Source organism: Saccopteryx leptura, chromosome 12, assembly GCF_036850995.1.
Source record: "Saccopteryx leptura isolate mSacLep1 chromosome 12, mSacLep1_pri_phased_curated, whole genome shotgun sequence".
Classification (NCBI taxonomy): Eukaryota; Metazoa; Chordata; class Mammalia; order Chiroptera; family Emballonuridae; genus Saccopteryx; species Saccopteryx leptura.
The window spans coordinates 54,328,968-54,349,636 of record NC_089514.1 but is presented as its reverse complement, the minus strand read 5'-3'; the positions used below and the strand labels follow the sequence as shown (position 1 = coordinate 54,349,636).

At 35.6% G+C, this 20,669-nt stretch overlaps 1 protein-coding gene and 1 non-coding gene across 4 annotated transcripts in view; one reads left to right on the top strand and one right to left on the bottom strand.

The window, feature by feature from the left end:
* The window catches only part of SEMA3D (semaphorin 3D), a 244,634-nt gene that overhangs the window by 131,823 nt on the left and 92,142 nt on the right, over nucleotides 1–20,669 (top strand). For all 3 annotated transcript variants that reach the window (XM_066353974.1, XM_066353975.1, XM_066353976.1), the window contains one exon: nucleotides 14,127–14,189. In XM_066353974.1, the coding sequence (XP_066210071.1) occupies nucleotides 14,127–14,189 (63 nt within the window). The remainder of the gene's footprint in view (nucleotides 1–14,126; nucleotides 14,190–20,669) is intronic.
* Nucleotides 5,763–5,869, bottom strand: LOC136384325 (U6 spliceosomal RNA). Its single transcript, XR_010747598.1, has one exon. It is a non-coding gene; the product is annotated as a U6 spliceosomal RNA (small nuclear RNA).

Here is a 20,669-nt window from a genome sequence, read left to right as displayed (position 1 = left end):
ATGATCTGACAAAACAAAAATAGGTATAATTTTGATTCATTCACACTAGTCAGCTATTGTTGTGTTGGCTGTTGTTGTTTTTGTTTATTTGTCAACCTAAGGGAAAGAGGTCAGTCCCCCTGACTAAATAGTCAGGTGTTGCATGTTTTAACAATTCTTGCGGCACACTCGTGTGCCTCCTGTGATACACTGGTTGAAAATTGCTGGTTTAAGTTAAAGAAATTAGATTTATCTGCCCTTGCCCTTAATATTTACCCCATCTGTAGGGTCAGAGGGAATATATATATATATATATATATATATATATATATATATATATATAAAGAATTTTAATAGTTCAACTGTAGATGGACATTTATATCTATTTATCATTCATTTATGAGTGACACATTAGAAACCCATTCATGGCAGACATAATAATGAAAGTGTTGACATTTGTACAATATGGTTTAAGGGCCTATGATTTCTAAACAAATGATTTTCAACTACTTGCCATCTGTCACACTGTGACTACAAGTGAACATTCTCCACTTCAGCTAGCCTTAAGTAGTCTTAGCAATAATTTATATAAAATCCAGGGCTCTCTCTATGTAAACATCAGGAGTAATATATACAAGTTGAAAGTCTCTCTCTTTTTTAATGAAGTCATAGATGACAGTAAAAAAAAATGTTCAGTCTTCTCTGTTTGATTATGTTACTTAGCCGGGCTTCTGAGTTAATGAATTGTTGGGATCCTTCCATCTCAAAATATTACTCATTTTGGAACCAATTCAAGCCATGCATGGGTGGAACAAGTCTCTAAACCAGGATGTAAGCAAACAGGTCACAAAGGGGATGATTTATTAAACTAAGCACTGCTTTTGTATCTGTTTTATTCAAACATTTATTTCTTAGTTTTCTTTCTCTGTTCCTCTCTCTTTTTTTTTCCCAAGTGGGAACTAAAACAGATGAGAAGACCAATGAGAAATTAATTTGGAGACTACAATTATTATTTATTTCACCTACTAATCTAATAGTAACTCATGGAGCATAATGAACAACTTTATTCTGCCTCCCACCATCCCTTTCGATTCTTCTCCTGCACCTGTTTGACAACCACAGCAGGTGCATGGCTTTTGAGGTCACTGTTAGGTTGTACAGACAGTTGTTACCCAGTAATGAAAAGGTCCAATCTAATATAATAAAAATTCCAACCTCATCTAAAATTGAACCTTCTGTCCCTCTACCTATCCCTGCTGCAGCATGCCATGTGAGGGAGAGCCCCAGCATAGGAAATGTTCAGAGGCTTCTTCTACCTAGTGGTCCTTTTCTGGAAGCTTGTTAAACAAAGTATGAGCCTTCTAGAGTCAAATCAGGACAAGGGAAGGTGAAAAGGTTTAGAAAAGTGTCCACTCTACAGTCATTGTCCCGGGGACTTCTCAACTCTCTGACCCTGTCAGATATTTTAAGGGTGACTTTTTTCATAGGAACCTTTGTGAGTTTGGGGAATTTCTACTTTCTGGAGTTTTATTTTTTTCTTATTTATTTAAGGCAACTGTATTTCTTTTCTGACTGGTATGTTCTCATTCTTTACCATGCAATGTATTACAGTTTTTCTAGCTGTTAATTTCTGAAGTTGTTTCTCAATACTCTTGAACTGGACCAAAGGTGATCTCATGCCATCCAATTTTTGAGTGAGCATGACTCCCATCTGTTCCAGAGGAAGCTGCCACCTCATTTTCTTGGACACACTCTAGAAGTTCAGGCTGATACTGATATATAACTATTGAGCCCATTCTTTGTATTCATACAGCTTATCAGTCTCTCTCTCACTCTTTAGTCCTTGATGTCCCATAAACTACATGTTCAATAGAAAGTGCTTCTTAAGGTCCCACCAAGCCCTTTACTAAAACCAACTCCTCGCCTAGGGGTTGTAGGACACATGATACACCTGTCTCATGAAATAGTTTTCTCAAGTTTCCAACTATTTTATGGTTTGAACATGGGTGAAAACATCTAAATGATTCATGTCCACCTACTTGGAAAATTTGTGCATCTTGAACTCACATCTTATTTTGAGTTTTTTGTCAGCTAATACGTCTTTTTAAACAATTTGCTATACTATCTAAACCATAAAGTGAGCACTCGAAAGAATGTTTGCTGAACCTACAAATGTTATGTGTGAACTCACTGTGTATCATTCCTGAAGTATTCACACTGGGACTGTAGGAGCAAACAAATGAGAATGTTAATTTTCTTATTAATATTACTTGTCTTTTGGATAGTAATAGCCCCAATCAAAACATTTGTTTTACATCTTATTTCCCATACTTTTCCATAGTATTTCTGTTGTTATAGTATATCAAAGCTAAGCTATAACAATCTAGGTAGACAGTGTAGGACGTGTATTTATCTGCTTTTAAGTAATCTTCAAACTTCATCTTTAAATAGTTTATTGTCACTTTGAGATAATACATTACCTTTATTCCTTTTTATTTTATTAAATTTTTTTTCTTGAAATTGATATATGTCAGAATTAAATAGTTCACATAAAATGTTCAAATAACTGCTGTGTTAGCTAAGCAAAAATGACCTCTAATTGGCCCCATCCAACAACAATCTCTTAGCTAAACTTACAATGTTGAAAGGAAAGGCTGTACAATACTTAATTTTTTTCTCTTTAAAGTAATTTATATTTGTTTTTAATGTAAAAAGTAGTAAATATGTTTCAGGAGGGGTGGAGAAGTTAGCTTTTCTACTAGTTTTAAAATGGAAAAGCAGTGTACCAAAACAATATATACAATATATGTCTAACTCCATATATTAATGGAAAAACCTGAGACAATTTCATTTTACTTTGCTAAAATTTAGGTCCTCACATTTACTCTGTTGGTTATTGAACCACAAATAATCAGAATTAATTAAAAGGAACACAGGTTAACTTAAGGATGAAATGCTTACACTAGAACTTGAACACTTTTAAGAAGACTGACCTTGTATTTATTTTTTTAGAAGGATGTTAAATAAGTAATTCTACATTTACAAATGATTTTTCTTTCACCAAACAATAAAATGTAATTATTGTACTATTTTTCTTCTTATTGAACATGTAAACTAGTATGTAATTATAAAAATTAGTTCAATTACTTGAAATTTATCAAACTCTGCCATTTTGAGGCATTTTTATTAGGAAAATAACTAAGCTAAATGAGTTTATAACTTTAAATATAATAATTTTCAGTAGAATATTTAAATGCCTATCATTGTATAGCATGAAAAGGACTTTGTTGTTTTCTCTTCCTTGAGAAAGTCTTAAAACAAGAGTGTTTTCATACATGAGAATCCTGTACTTGCTTGCTTTATGTTGAGTATAAGCAGAAACACTTTTACAAATCTGAATGACCTGCTGACTCAAATTCATTAACTCACTTTATGGCCAAATAAGACATTCCCATCTAATGCTTTACCCTGTAAGTTTATTCTTTAGGGGAAAAGATTTCAAATAAATAACTTCTTATTTAAAATCAAGTTATTGATAAAAGAAAATTGCCTTTTATATTCAGTTAGTACTTGAAATTAAGAAAATATAAACACTTGGAAACCATGTGGACATCCCAATAAATTAACTTTTGGAATAAGGCACCCTGCTTAGTTTCATGGTGATTAATCTGTTTCTACTGCCCATGGAGCACATGCTGTTTGGTAATCACAGAGGTGGAACAATTGCCTCGTTCATGGATGGGCCGGCTCCCCAGCTCGGTGCTGATGTGCGGGTCCCATCTGGTTCCTGCAGCGGACCGTCAGGATGTTGTCAGACTGCTCATGCATCTGCCAGGACTATGACGAGAACTCTGTCTCCAGTTTAAGGGAAACTGTGCAGATCACTTTGCAGTAATTGTTGGATGCTTATTATGCATGTGATGCAGTGCCAAGTGCTAAGGACAGTAGGAAGAAGCAATGTCCCCCGTCACTCAATAGCAGTGGCCACGAAATTTCAATGAGTCATATAATCCTTTAACAAGATAATGAAGACTGTGACTTGTGTTCCTTACAAAACTGAAATCTAGCTACAAGCATAACTGTACCACAAATTCAAGATTACCAGTCCATTTATGGAGTCCTTAAAATTTCTTTTAATTTGTATAATACAATAGTATTTCTCTTACTTTCTTACAATATGTATTTATTGAACCCCTACTATGTTCCTAGCTGCTAGAAATATAGTGGAGAGAAAAAACCAGTGAGGCCTCTGTTTTTATGGTGCTTCTAAATTGGGGGCCATTTGTTGTTGTTGGAGAAGAGAAAAGGAAACAAATAAGAAAATATCAGTGTTAAGTGTTATTTTAAAAATGCAGTATTCTTGGGAAACTACTTTAGATTTGTCTTCAGGGAAGGCCTTTCTGGGGAGGTAACATCAACATGGCCATTTAGGAAAGGGACCATCCAGAGGAGATCAGAAGCTCATTCTGAGGATACCTCTGAAAGTGCAGCATTAGCTGTTAACTAGCCTGACAGTAGGGACTCAAAATCACGTCCTTGAATTCCACTGCATTTCACTGATCTTTATGTCTAGGGAAAGAGCCCACACTGAATTCACAGTACTTGCAAAAAAAAAGTAGCAGATGGATATGATGAACACAAGTGTGTTAGAATTCTGAGGTGGTTGGTAGAAGAAAGCTAAATATAAAAAATATTTTGAGCTGAATCCTAAAAAATGAATGGGAGACACCAGTCTCACCCAAGACTTCATGAAGGGAGCTACATAGGCAGATCAAACCCCAAACTGGAGAATTTAAACTTCCCATCTGTAAAAATTTCTACTCTAGCCAGTTTGAATTATATAAGCGTTACTTGCCTTTGGCTCCCCTGTCCTGATTTTTCAATAGTCATTCTCTAAGCTCAGACCTCTTACTTCTCTCTCTCCTTGGAATCCAGAATAGTCATTGTTCCTTGGTTGTTCAAATGCTTGTACTGTATGGCTTTTAGAGCAACATTTTTCCCAACTTATTTGCAATCATTCTGAAACTTGAATCCTGTTATTTGATTGAGATGGTCTTGCATTTTTATGGCTCTGAATGGTTTTGTGTTTAATTAGGTTTTATGAACAAATTGTAACTTCCTCTTTTGTATTCTATTCAATTGTTTTGGCATCTCTGAATTAGGCCAAAAGGCATTTGACTGACCTTGCACTTGCTAACTTGAGTCAATTAAAATGCTTCTCCAGAGATGAAACAAAAACCAGATATAATTAGAATTTCCTTGGGATGTTGTTAAAATTTCTTATCACTATTTGAATGTTTCTATAACTTGCCTAAAATTAAATAATTAAAAATAAATTGCCTGACATTTTCACCTTACCAAATGATAAATGTTAATGAATTATGAAAACTATGAATGAAACAATAATTATTAGGGACATTGCAGTGTTTTACTTGTGAGTTCCTCCTGCCTATTTGTGTTCAAAGTGAAATAGAGTAATTCAAAAAACAAACAAACTAACAAAAAACATTTTGGATTTTAGATAAATATGAACAAATGAAATCAATATATGGTAACTAGACCAAAGGTTTATTTTAAATGTGCATCCCCCACTATATTTGCATTAGAAAATTAATATTAAATCTCTTTTGCAAAAATGTGTTTAAAATATAACTTTACATCAAATGAATATATGTAAAGTAAATTGAAAATACTTTTCATTCTATTAAAATGATCTCTCATACTGGTAAATCTATATTCTCTAAAACAAAAAGTATATACATATGTTTACTCTCAGTCTTTTCAAAAATATGGAACACTTCATGAAATTCTGTGTCATCTTTATTCAGGAGCAATGGTAATCTTCTGTTTGTGGTTCCAATTTTAGTATATGGGCTGTTGAACAGAACACTATACATATATTGTTTGAGGTTCTTATTTGATTCTTCCAAGTGTAAATATAAAAGTAAATTTTTGAAAATAATTTCCAGTGTGAACTATTATGAAAAAGAAATGAGCATACTAGCATGGTTAAGTCAGTAAGTTATAGAATTCAGGGACTGACTTAACAGACTAACTTCTTTTAGGGCCACAACAATCAAAACAGCATGGTATTGGCAGAAAAGTAGACACTCAGACCAATGGAACAGAAGAGAAAGTCCAGAAATAAAACCACATATATATAGTCAAATAATTTTTGATAAAGGGGCCAAGAACACACAATGGAAAAAAGAAAGCCTCTTCAATAAATGGTGCTGGGAAAACTGGAAAGCCACATGCAAAAGAATGAAACTTGTTTGTCCCCCTGTACTAAAATTAACTCAAAATGGATCAAAGATCTAAACATAAGACCTGAAACAATAAAGTACATAGAAGAAGACATAGGTACTAAACTCATGGACCTGGGTTTTAAAGAACATTTTATGAATTTGACTCCAATGGCAAGAGAAGTGAAGGCAAAAATTAATGAATGGGACTACATCAGACTAAGAAGTTTTTGCTCAGCAAGAGAAACTGATAACAAAATAAACAGAAAGCCAACTAAATGGGAAATGATTTTTTCAAACAACAGCTCAGATAAGGGCCTAATATCCAAAATATACAAAGAACTCATAAAACTCAACAACAAACAAACAAACAATCCAATAAAAAAATGGGAAGAGGACATGAACAGATACTTCTCCCAGGAAGAAGTTCAAATGGCCAACAGATATATGAAAAGATGCTCATCTTCTTTAGTTATTAGAGAAATGCAAATCAAAACGGCAATGAGATACCACCTCACACCTGTTCGATTAGCTGTTATTAGCAAGACAGGTAATAGCAAATGTTGGAGAGGCTGTGGAGAAAAAGGAACCCTCATACACTGTTGGTGGGAATGTAAAGTAGTACAACCATTCTGGAAGAAAGTATGGTGGTTCCTCAAAAAACTGAAAATAGAACTACCTTATGACCCAGCAATCCCTCTACTGGGTATATACCCCAAAAACTCAGAAATATTGATACGTAAAGACACATGCAGCCCCATGTTTATTGCAGCATTGTTCACAGTGGCCAGGACATGGAAACAACCAAAAATCCCGTCAATAGATGACTGGATGAAGAAGATGTGGCACATATACACTATGGAATACTACTCAGCCATAAGAAATGATGACATCGGATCATTTACAGCAAAATGGTGGGATCTTGATAACATGATACGAAGTGAAATAAGTAAATCAGAAAAAAACAGGAACTGCATTATCCCATATGTAGGTGGGACATAAAAGTGAAACTAAGAGACGTTGATAAGAGTGTGGTGGTTACGGGGGGAGGGGGGAAAGGGAGAGGGAAAGGGGGAGGGGGAGGGGCACAAAGAAAACTAGATAGATGACAGAGAACAATCTGACTTTGGGTGATGGGTATGCAACATAATTGAAAGACAAGATAACCTGGACTTGTTATCTTTGAATATATGTATCCTGATTTATTGATGTCGCTCCATTAAAAAAATAAAATATTTAAAAAATAATAATAAAAAAAAGAAAAGAAAAACCAATGACAATAAAAAAAACAAACAAAAAAAAACATTAAACTAATAAATTATCACTTCCAAATAGAGAAATCTTATAAATTATTTAATCCTGTTTCCCACAGTAGTTTTCTTTTATCAACTTAATCTATAAGGTTAGCACTGAAATTAAAACCAATTTGCAACCCCTTAGTTATTTAGTAATGGTTACACCCTGGACAGTTATATTGAGAGGTATTCTTGGGCTCATCAAGACCTCCAGAGATCTGTTTGATTTCTGATGAGTGTCCTGCATGTAGAAGGAGAGAGCAGCAGTAAGCTTTCTACATATTTGAGATTTTTGATTTCTAAACTCCAAGTCCCCAGTGACTACTCATCATCAAAATAATAGCCTTGAAACCTGTATCTGGTACATCCTATGTTAGTTAAGAACTAGTTTGTGTGGGAATATTTCAGGATAATTCAAAAATGCCAATTGTGCAATTGGCATTTCCACTTCTAGTATGCCTTCTTTGATAAGTGAAAGAAAAATATTTGTGGGTAACTTTCTAAGGGAGTGGTGTACAGCTGCATCAACTTCTGGATGGTACCACTGGGCATAGCTTGCACACACTTTTGGAAAGAGAGGTGTGCGACTTTGTGTCCCCCTACTTAATGGAACTTTTAGTGTGGCACAGCACTGCTTGTACAAGACACTAATGTACCAGAAAATGTATCAGGTGCTAGGTATTTTTTGAGCTTTTGTATTAACTATGTTAAAACTTGAGATTACATGTGAAATATGTTATTTTATACCCATCAGATTTAGCATCTCTGTATCTTCCTGTGGGTACCTATAATTCTGTCTCTGTTTCCTTTCTTGTTACTGCTTTTCACCCTCTATAACCACACACAATTTGACTGGAAAAATATGAACATGGTGGAATCTATAACTAGAGATAGAGCTGTATGTTACATAATAACTTCAAAAGATCATTGAAAAAATGTTACTTGAACATATTTCTGCAAACTCTATGTAAATATGAGTGTGGTTTATTTGCTTTCTTCTGTTTTTAGATTGAATTAAGAAAAATTATATTTCTTTAAAGTCTTTATCAACAAGGAATCAAACATTTTTTTAAAAAAAAGACTTTATTCTAATGACTAGGTGGCAAACAAAAGAAAATCCGACCGTAAATCATAATTAAAATGATCTTTTAAATATTGGCACAACTACAATGGTGTTTTTTTAAGTAAATGTTTAGTCTGGAAAACAATCAGATATCTCCTAGGTGGTTGTTATTAAGGTAATTTTATTTGTTATGCCTAGATTCTTGACAACATTGTGTCAAAATAAGCCAATATATAATTCCTTCTAATCTTTACTTTTAAGGCTTCAATGTTACTTTAAGAGGTAAAATTATCTTTGTGATACTATCTTAGAATTCCTGTGTAATAATAATAATGTTCCAAAGATAATTTATATTTTTAACAGGTGCTAGACTTTATGGGATTGAAGATAAATGATGAAAAATTATATATAATAACATCTTGGGGGAAAAGTCTGCTTTGTAAACAGAAAATCGGAGATTTTATTAAAATTGGTTTCTGGAGTGCAACAAGTTCCCAGTGCTGTGTATTTTTATACAACATTCACCCACTGTTCAAATTTTAGTTATATTGCTTCACACACTAGGATGGCACATTTAATTTATAATTACATGCCTTATAATCAATAACTGAAAATGTACAAAGACATTAAAACATCTTTTAGCTATTTGTATTCTTTTGCAAAGAAACAAAGAAATCTAGAATCACTATTTTAATGTCAGGTCCTTAAGAAAAAAATAGAGTTGAAACTATTAAACTAAACTATTAGGTTAGTATAAAAACTATTAAGAGCAAACAGTTTAAAGCAATGGTTCAGAGTCAGACTGGTAGAAACTGTTGTTTACCATTGATGTTTCTGGTTCCATCGATGTTCTTTGGTTCTCCCCAAGCACAATAGCTCTATCCTCTGTGATCTCTCCTCACTTTATATTTCCCATGGAAATGAGTTCTTCTATCTAGCTACAGAGCTGTCTTGCTTTCTCAAATCCTAGCACCTCAATGCCACACCTTCTGGGCATACTGAAAGCCCTTCATAGTCATGTGCCTAATGAAATAATGATCGATGATTAGTAACTACTTTGTGCTAACTTTGGACCTGTCAGTTAGATTTCAAAAATGATACAAAGATTGCTTTCACATTTTGTTAATTTTAAATAGCTCCCTCTGTTTTGAATCCCCCATAAATATATTCAAAATAAATTTTAGAAACTTCATTTATTGCATAATTTAACTCAACTAGTACACTGTTTTAAGGTAAAAAATAGAATACTCTGATGACCATTTACTTCTTTCAGTTTCATTTACTAAAAATGAAAGAGTTCTATATTTTCCTTTTCTTTTTTATAGTATTAATACTAATAAGATATTCAGGTTTGACCAAATCTATAAATGGTCTAAATTTATTTTTGAAATGTTATTAAATCTCATCATCTTATAAAATAGAAAAGAAAGGATTTATTATAGCTAAAGGAATTGAAAAAATATTAGTCAAGATTAAAGACCAAAGAAAATAAGCTAAAAATTAAACCGATTGAGAGATCATGGACATGCATTCTTGTGTACAATTTATTTTCAGTCCAATGATACAAAGTAGAATCACTATAATAAACAAAATCATAAGTATAGAGTTGCAGTTTTGTGTAATGAAAGAATTCTGGAAATTGGTTGTACTAAGTGAGTATACTTAATATTGAACTGTGCACTTAAAATAGCTAAAATGAAAATTTTATGTACATTTTATCACAATTAATTTTTAAAAGAATCAGCAAGAAAAAGTGAGAGGCTACCTTGAATTCATAAGATCAAATAGGAAGCAATAATTTCATAAATTCAAGATGCCATTTGTAAAGGAGAGAATAAGATCACTCAGTTCAATATTATTTCTATTAGTGATTTATAAAAATAATAAACAATAAAAAATAAAACTTGAAGAAACTTTCAAATTTTCTGCCCAGCAGCAGTGTTTTATTTCTTCTATTCATTCATTCATTTATTTAGGGCTTCACAATTGTAGGTTGATGACTATTGTCAATTGGCCTATGCATGGAACATTTTTGGTTTCTCTATTTACTAATTTTCATTGCTTAGCTGTTTTTAATTGTGTGTCATCCAGAACAAAAGCTAAAATCTGGTAAATAACTTATTTCTTTCCTTTTTTTTTTTTTTTTTTTTTTACAGAGACAGAGAGAGAGAGTCAGAGAGAAGGACAGACAGGGGCAGACAGACAGGAACAGAGAGATGAGAAGCATCAATCACTAGTTTTTCGTTGCACATTGCGACACCTTAGTTGTTCATTGATCACTTTCTCATATGTGCCTTAACTGTGGGCCTTCAGCGGACCGAGTAACCCCTCGCTCGAGCCAGTGACCTTAGGTCCAAGCTGGTGAGCTTTTGCTCAAATCAAATGAGCCTGCGCTCAAGCTGGCAACCTCGGAGTCTCGAACCTGGGTCCTCGGCATCCCAGTCCGACGCTCTATCCACTGCACCACCACCTGGTCAGGCAATAACTTGTTTTTTACTGCCAATTTTTCCTTGTTTCTTTTTTTCAATCTTAGACACCATCATCCTGAATCCTGTAATTCTGTATTCATCACTCTCATGCATTTCTTCTCATATATATACATATACCTAAAATGTATCTATCTTATTTCAGTTGTTTTTAATGTTATTCTAAGGAGATTATGCTGCTTGTAATTTTAAAGAATATATGTTGTTCATGTAATAATGCATTGCTAAGATCCATTCTTATTGCTTTTTATTACTGTAGTGCATTCATGTTTGACTACTGGCTACTATTTAAAATTGTGTGAAAGTATAATTGCAGTGATTTAAACCATGTCTGAATAAATAGCATCTTTAGGTCCTTATTGTGAACCCTATCAAGGTTAGCTTGCCATTTGCACTACTCCTGGCTCAACCACCTGGTCTATGTCCATCTTTGGATTGTAGGTTGTTAAAGTATGCTCTAAAATGAACAACTTTGCTTTATTGAAAAAAATCTCAATATTTTCATTTCTAATAAGAGGCTTTAAGTGCTATTTCTCTGTTCTTTATTCATAAAACCCTAAAGTTTCACTGTGAAGATAATTCATAAAACATTAGTGGCTTCTAAATAATTTGTTAATTCCAGGTTTAACAAGTCTCTTTCAATGTATTCCCTCAGGATATTTTCCTTTTCCTCACCTCTTAAAATATCTTCTGTTAACATTGGGGAGGAACATAATAGAGTTTGTCAGAACTCTTGGAACATTGTCAGCAACTAAGACCTTGCGTTTCTTGTTTCTCCTTGCTTATAGCTTAACAGAGAGCATTTCTTTCTGTGAGCTAATGAAGTAATGTACCTGTTTGAACTTTACTTTCCAAAAACTTCATGACAGAATTTCTAAAGTTTGTTAAAAAACAAAAATAAATAAATAACAACAAAAAAAATCAAACCTTTATGATAGATTCAATACTACTAAAAAATGCCTGACCAGGTGGTAGGGCAGTGGATAGAGCATCAGACTGGCTTGTGGAGGACCCAGGTTCAAAATCCCGAGATCACTGGCTTGAGAACAGGCTCATCCGACTTGAGCGTGAGCTCATCCGACTTGAACGTGGACTCACGAGCTTGAGCGCGGGTTTGCTGGCTTGAGCATGGGATCATAGATATGACCCATGGTTGCTTGCTTGAGCCTAGAGGTCACTGGCTTGAAGCCCAAGGTTACTGGCTTGAGCAAGGGATCACTTGCTCTGCTGTAGCCCCCACATGATCGCTGGCTTGAGTGCAAAGATCGCTGGCTTGAGCAAGTGGTCACATGCTCTGCTGTAGCCCCCCTACCCCCTTCATCAAAGCACATACGAGAAACCAATTGATGAATAATTAAAGTGCTGCAACAAAGAATTGATGCTTCTCATCTCTCTCCCTTCCTGTCTGTTGCTGTCTCTCCCTCTCTGACTTTGTCTACATCAAAAAAAAAAAGAAAAAATATTAACATATAATTAAAACCTAGCATCCAAGGAGTTTGCTACCTTTGTCCTTAATTATTTGCCCAAACACTATTTCCTGTATTATGTAGTGCAGGGGTCCCCAAACTTTCTACACAGGGGGCCAGTTCACTGTCCCTTAGACCGTTGGAGGGCAGGACTATAAAAAAAAACTATGAACAAATCCCTATGCACACTGCACATGTCTTATTTTAAAGTAAAAAACAAAACGGGAACAAATACAATATTTAAAATAAAGAACAAGTAAATTTAAATCAAGAAACTGACCAGTATTTCAATAGGAACGATGAGCCTGCTTTTGGCTAATGAGATGGTCAATGTACTCCTCTCACTGACCACCAATGAAAGAGGTGCCCCTTCCGGAAGTGCAGCGGGGGTGGATAAATGGCCTCTGGGGGCCACATGTGGCCCGCGGGCTGTAGTTTGGGGACCCCTGATGTAGTGGTTGAGACACCTTTTCCTCTTGTTCAGGAAGCTCTTCGGGTCATATTTCAATTCTGCTCTGGCCCTTGACATGTTATTTCATGACTCTACGAGTAAGTTTTATGACCTGAAAATGAAGAGGGTAACTAGAGCTATCACATAGAGTCAATATGAGATTTTGGATAAGATGATACATATAAAATGCTTAAGTAAGTGTCAGATGCATCTGAGCTCCATAAGTGTTAATTAGGGTAGGACAAAAGCAGGTTCACAGTTGTGAGTACACAAACCAGTTCTTGTATTGTTATTGTCTTATTTTCCATACAATCAACTGTAAACCTACTTTTGCCCAACCTGTATTATCAACAAATTGACACTGGTCTTTGGGTTGGAGTAAGTGATGAGCTCTTGTGACGAAAAGCTGTTACCGCACCGCATTGCCCATGTTTAATAGTGCACTGCCACTCTAAGCAAACACAGAGAAACAGGGTATGATATAGACCAGAGGTAGGGAACTTTTTGGCTGAGAGAGCCATGAATGCCACATATTTTAAAATGTAATTCCATGAGAGCCATACAACGACCTGTGTACATTATGCATTATCCAATAAAAATTTGGTGTTGTCCCAGAGGACAGCTGTGATTGGTTCCAGCCACCCGCAACCATGAACATGAGTGGTAGGAAATGAATGGATTGTAATACATGAGAATGTTTTATATTTTTAATATTATTTTTTTATTAAAGATTTGTCTGCGAGCCAGATGCAGCCATCAGAAGAGCCACATCTGGCCCGTGAGCCATAGGTTCTCGACTCCTGATATAGACTCTCCTACTTAAGCAAATGCTAATCTGAAATTCTGTTGATATCACAATAAGAACTTACAGCTTTATGAACATAACTTATCTATTAATAAATGCATTTTAAAGGAAATAAGATTAACAAATAAAAGTGGATGGTTCTGGACAGTTTTGTTTTGTTTTAGAAAATTTTTACGGTAACTTTGTAAAATACTAAATCTCAAAATTTTTACACCGTATCTAACAACATATTTTTGGCTTGATATCCACTCTTTAAATTTGCATTCTTACTTCCTTAATTAGAATTATAGGGTGCCTTAGATATTTGATTCTAACACACCTTGAAATGTTTTACAGATTTATTGGCCTGCTGCAAAGGAACGGGTGGAATTATGTAAATTAGCTGGGAAAGATGCCAATGTAAGTATAAGATTTTTAAAAATACCTTTGTTATACTGCTACTGATGTGATAGTAAATATTTATATGGGGTTTTACTAAATTAATGGCTCTGGTGTATTATTTTTATGACTACACTAACTTATACTGTGTAAAGATTATGATATAACATATTTCTACCTTGCCAAAAGAATGACATTATTTTTAGAAACTTAGAATTAGTTCACTTTCTGTTTCATTAATTCTGCATATTATTTTTCTCACAAAAAAAACTCTCAGATACATTTAAAATATTTAAAAATAAACCCACATAAGGCCCTGGCTGATTGGCTCAGTAGTAGAGTGTCAGCCTGGCATGCATAAGTCCCAGGTTTGAATCCCAGCCAGGGCACTAGAAGTTCCCATCTGCTTCTCCACCTTTCCCCTTCTTCTTCTTCTCTCTCTCTTCTCCTCCCTCAGCCAAGGCTTCATTGGAGCAAAGTTGGCCCAGGTGTTGAGGATGGCTCCGTGGCCTACACCTCAGGTGCTAGAATGGCTCCAGTTGCAACAGAGCAACACCCCAAATGGCTACAGCATCACCCCCCTAGTGTGTATGCCAGGTGGATCCTGGTCCAGTGCATGTGGGAGTCTGTCTCTCTGCCTCCCTGCTTCTCACTTCAAAAAACTACAGTAAATAAATAAATAAATAATAAACCCACTGAAAATATTGCATCTCTAGGATTGTATATTTTTCATTTACATGCATATATTTTATGAATGTACACAAAGTCCTCTTGCAATTAATACTTAATTTAATTGGGTTAAAATGGAACTTAGAAAATCTAGAAAGATTCTTCCACAACTAGACATATAGAGATTTTAGGAAGGATTTGTTGGAAATGAATGACACAACATTGTGAAATAAAAACTAGAAATTTACTCTAAAATTTGCTAAAGCATAATTATATAAAATAAATTATAATTATATGAAAGATAAATAGTGGAGTCTTAATATAAACTTTTAGTTTAAGCTGCCTTTGGGACCAGAGCAAAGCCTTAGCTGGGTGTGACAGGCTGAATCATCTCGGCATCGCCACCATTGTCCTGCGTGCTCCACAGCTACCTTGCCTGTTTCATCTCCAGTTGAGCACTGTGGCTCTCACTGCCCCTTCTCATCTGAGACTCAGATTCAGGCCAGATGCTTTGTGTTCTGCCCTGACTTTTTGCACTGTGGTAATAGGGGCAATTGCTTTTTTTTTTTTTTTTTTTTTTTGGCAAATAAATCACTTCCTGAATGTAACTCAAGATGATAAGAGGTTCTAACTTTGGGCAGAAACATGGACAGCATCCTCTAATGTGGAATCTAACTACAATAACCAAGGAGTACTAAGCAAAGCAATGCTTTTTTATTAATAACAACTAGTGTGTGCTATTTGAAAGGCATAATTAGATTTAAAAATTCTCACTTTATTAATGTGCTAAAAGTAACAATACGACACATGATGCCTAGTAATTTGAAGGGAAGATTAGAAGACTAAGAATCTGAGATAAATTGGTTCACTCATTTGTACAGTCATTTACTCAACTACTATTTATTAAGAGCCTGAGTCTATGCATCAACCCGAGAGTGACTGCTGCCACGGAGTCTGCAGTCCACAGAGGGACACCGACACTACGAAATAATGACTGAGCGCAGACACAGTGCTGCAAAGCCAAAGCATCAGAATGAATAGAGAGTTTTCATTATGCCTGATTTTGTATTCAGTTAGTATTAAATGTGACCTTTTCAGACATATTTATATTAGCAGAAATGTATCAAGTATGTTAACATCAAATGCAACACAAAATGGTTTTTACTTTTATTTTGCTGGAAATGAAAGAAACTAAACTGTTGTAGGATATATTTTCTTTCTCCCATGTCTCTAATTTTTTCACCCTATTCAATACTCCAACTTTCAGCAAGTGACCAGGTCTGCAAAAGCATCAATATTTTTTTGAACTTGTGGGAAAAAAGATGCTTTGGTTATGAGGGTTTCAAAATTATTGTTGATTAACAATAAAAGTATGTCATAAACAGTACAAACCCCTTAATATTTTGTATTTTGCCAGCATTGAGTGTATGAGAACAAGGCAAATAGGAAAAAAGTGTTTTAAATTTACTCCAATAAACTAATGTCAATTTGCCCATGGGGCAGATGTGGGATAAACACTCAAGGTCAAACAGTCAGTGAAGGTTCTGATTGTGATAGTGTTCCCATTTCAGTATGTTCACCAATTCTAGTTATACAGTAACTCAGTTGCCTCTATTATTAAGTTAAAGCAAAGGGTGATAAACTTTTCTGGAGGTGGTATCCCAGAGTCATAGGACCCAGCACATGCAAACTATTCTTCCAATTCAGTTGTATTGGGGACCAGTAATAATCTCTAACCTTTAAGCATACTTCCTACTAACCTAGGATTAGAGATTTGGGGAGTTTTGCTCTTTTTACTGAAATCTGTAAAGTTTGATGTTGAATAATATAGGGATAATACAAGTCTTGTCTCCTTTTTAATTTTTCCCTTTAAAATAATTTATTTTAAAGTTACTAAGAATAGGTAACATTTTTATAGCACTTATCATGTTCTGGGAGTTGCTTTTAATGTTTTATATTTATAATTTCATTTAGTCCTTATGATATCTAGCATGATACTATATGCTAGATTTTATTATTATTTCTCATTTTCCAGATGAGAAGACTGAGGCCAGAAAAATTACTATAAATGACTTACCCGGTATCACATGTCTAGTAAATAAGGAAGCTAAGAATTGAATCCAGAAATCTTGCTCCTGCAATCTGTACTCTGAACACAACACTGTAACCTACACGTAAAGGTCTTCACTCTACATAGAAGGTCTGAAATATGTATCCCACAAATCATTTCTCTCTTCAGCATCACCATAATCTAAGATACTCATTATTTGGCATAGCACAGATTTCTGCCAACAGAAACCTGAAACAAGTGAGGTGTTTTATTGATATCGTTTACTACCTTTGGCATTACCCTCTTTTTTCCCTTCTCTCTAGTAATTTTTACCTGCTTCCCAAGGGTGTGTTTAGGATTAACAAGTGTTTGGAAAAGACTGTCCCTTTACACAAAGGTACTATATAACTGAAAAATAGTGAATTATTTACCATAATGAAAGTTAGCTAATTGGAGGGAGTAGAAGTTGAGGAAACAGCAGAGAAGTATTCCACTTTCTTGAACACAAGAAATTGGTATCAATCAGTTTAATACAAGGAGGGCGAGATGACAGGAAGCCATTTGGTAGTACTTTGTTTCTACTTAGAATATTTTTCGAAAGAAAGTCCCTAAAAAAATGTCTTTAGTTCTGACTGTAAGGAGTGGGATAAACAGTCAGACAAGGCAAACGAATGCACAGGGTGTAGGCAGCCTGGCCTCTGTCAGCTTCACCCCCAATGGAGGCGTGCACCCTGTCAATGGAGACAATACATAGAGTTAAAGGATCTTGCTTCTCTCAAGTTCTATGATTACATCTTAAAAAAGAATGTCAGAAAGTGAAACAAAGTGTTCATTGTAGAAAGTTTGCAAATTATGTAAAAATCATTTGTAAATATTTCCTCCCCCATGAACATTACCCAGAGATAGCTGGTGACATTTTGATGTTTATTCTTCTATCTTATCTATTTACTATTTTTGACAATGAAATCATTGTATACATAGTCCCTTAAACCACTTTTTTTTCCACTTCACAGATTGCCATGAGCATTTTCCCATGTCATTAAATTTCTTTTTATAACAGTACTTTTAATAGCTATACTGCATTCCTCTATGCATTATCTCATCAATTCCCCTATTGTTAGAAATTTGGTATCAATCCAATTTTAATTATTGTAAATGATGCTGCACATGAAAAACCTCATATAAAAATATTGTGAACATCTTTGACGAGTGAGTAGAATTACTGGTCAAAGGATATAAAAAAATTTAATACAAGGAGGGTGAGATGACAGGAAGCCATTTGGTAGTACTTTGTTTCTACTTAGAATATTTTTCAAAAGAAAGTCCCTAAAGAAATGTCTTTAGTTCTGACTGTAAGGAGTGGGATAAACAGTCAGACAAACAGGCCATTGCAAAATGGTCCCCCAGGCAGTTTATGCCTCTTAACAGTAGTGATGCTCAGGAGAGAGTTTTGTTTCTCATTTCCTTGCTAATATTGGATACAACATATAGTTAATATTTAATACTAAAACATAAACGAATAAAATAAATATGTGAAATGTTTACCAAGAAAAATAAAGTTATTTTTGTTGTTTCATCTTGGCATTTTTTCATCACTATTAAAAGTAAATATTTTATGTAGTTGTAAAATTAGAATTTATTTTTTGGAACGGCATATCTCTACAGTTTGTTCATTTTAAAATTTTTTATGTTCCTTTTCCTGACTGATTATTTACAGATTTTCAAGATTGGCAGATCATATATAACTATATTTATAATATAAAGTATATTATTTGTTTGTGATCCACTCATGTAAAAAATATTTTTTCCAAGTTGTCCTATTTGATATTGATTTAAAACTTATATAAGTAAGCGTATCTCTCAAATTTTTTTCTTTAAAATGTTTACCTTTACTTTTCTACCATAATTGGGTTTAGTGCTGTAGAAATCTCCATTGTTAGATCTTCCATTTCTAAAAAAGAAATGTGATATTTGGATTTTCTTGTATTTATTTTGAAGTGTTGAAATGTTTTCAAAACTGTAAAACCTAAACAGGTATCTCTGCAGACTGGATTCTAGCTGAGGTCTGCTGGACAAACCTAACATGTAGCACAATGAGAGGCATGTGATGGATGATAAAAAACGTTTGATGATCACAATGTTTTGAAAAATATACTAGAAATAGAAACAGACCCATTTCCTATATCATATGTCTTTCCATATACAACCTAAATAAATTAAAATTAACAATTTATGTCAGTTAATTGAATATATATAAAGTTGTGTTGGATTTAATTGGACTCTAAGTCCAGAGAATTACATGTACTTCTGTTTTGCTGGTACTTTTCCAGGTATTGAGGGAGAGACTACAATTCCAAGTGTTAATACATACACTAAAAAATATGTCTTTTCTCTAACTACTAACTCAGTTTCATATTTGTTTTATAAAGTTAATTATATATATTCATGTATGGGTGTGAGAGGTAATATATTGACACAAATAATACTTGAGAGAATTTTAAAAAGTTGAGGCTTGTTTTTTTTCCTCTCCATCTCTCTCTGCCAGTGGAGGAGGGGGCTAGGTGGAAAGGGGCATAGAAGGAGGAATAGGGCAAGAAGGGGAAATTCCATACATTGTGCTTTTCTAGAAAAGAGTATGTTACTCACTGAACTGAATTGTTTGGTCACATGCAACAACCCTGGCCATTGTGGGCAAGAGCAACGAGTCAGCTTTCAGGAAAAGTTGAAAAAGTTTTGTCTTAAAGTATCTTTCTTCATGCCTAACAGAATTATGCTACCATTAATAGCCATGCAAGTCACTAAATGAATTAAATCAAGTTAATTATTGCTCATGCTATTTAAACAAAACTTGAAAACTTTGTGCCCAAAAAGAAACCACACAGAATCTTTGACACACACACAAACAAAATAAGTTACAAATTAAAGGGGAAATCCTTGTAAAGTTTCTCCTCACATCACTGATCTGACTGAGATGTCCACTCCAGGCAATTTTGAATTAAGAGACCTTATCTTTTAGGATCTCTGTTCCCAGGTCTTCTCTTCAGGCAGCCGGTGCCTGTACATTGCCTCCAGCAGTGCCTGTACATGGCCTCCAGGCTGCCCCCGGGTCTTTTCCTCAGGCCCCCGTGCCTGTACGTTGCCTCCAGGCCGCCCCCCGGTCTTCTCCTCAGGCAGCCGGTGCCTGTACGTTGCCTCCAGGCCGCCCCCGGGTCTTCTCCTCAGGCCGCCGGTGCCTGTACGTTGCCTCCAGGCCGCCCCCGGGTCTTCTCCTCAGGCAGCCGGTGCCTGTACGTTGCCTCCAGGCCGCCCCCGGGTCTTCTCCTCAGGCAGCCGGTGCCTGTACGTTGCCTCCAGGCCGCCCCCGGGTCTTCTCCTCAGGCAGCCGGTGCCTGTACATGGCCTCCAGGCCGCCCCCGGGTCTTCTCCTCAGGCCGCCGGTGCCTGTACGTTGCCTCCAGGCCGCCCCCGGGTCTTCTCTTCAGGCAGCCGGTGCCTGTACGTTGCCTCCAGGCCGCCCCCGGGTCTTCTCCTCAGCCCCCCCCCCCCCGTGCCTGTACGTTGCCTCCAGGCCGCCCCCGGGTCTTCTCCTCAGGCAGCCAATGCCTGTACATGGCCTCCAGGCTGCCCCCAGGTCTTCTCCTCAGGCAGCCAGTGCCTGTACGTTGCCTCCAGGCTGCCCCCAGGTCTTCTCCTCAGGCAGCCAATGCCTGTACATGGCCTCCAGCAGTGCCTGTACATGGCCTCCAGGCTGCCCCCGGGTCTTTTCCTCAGGCCCCCGTGCC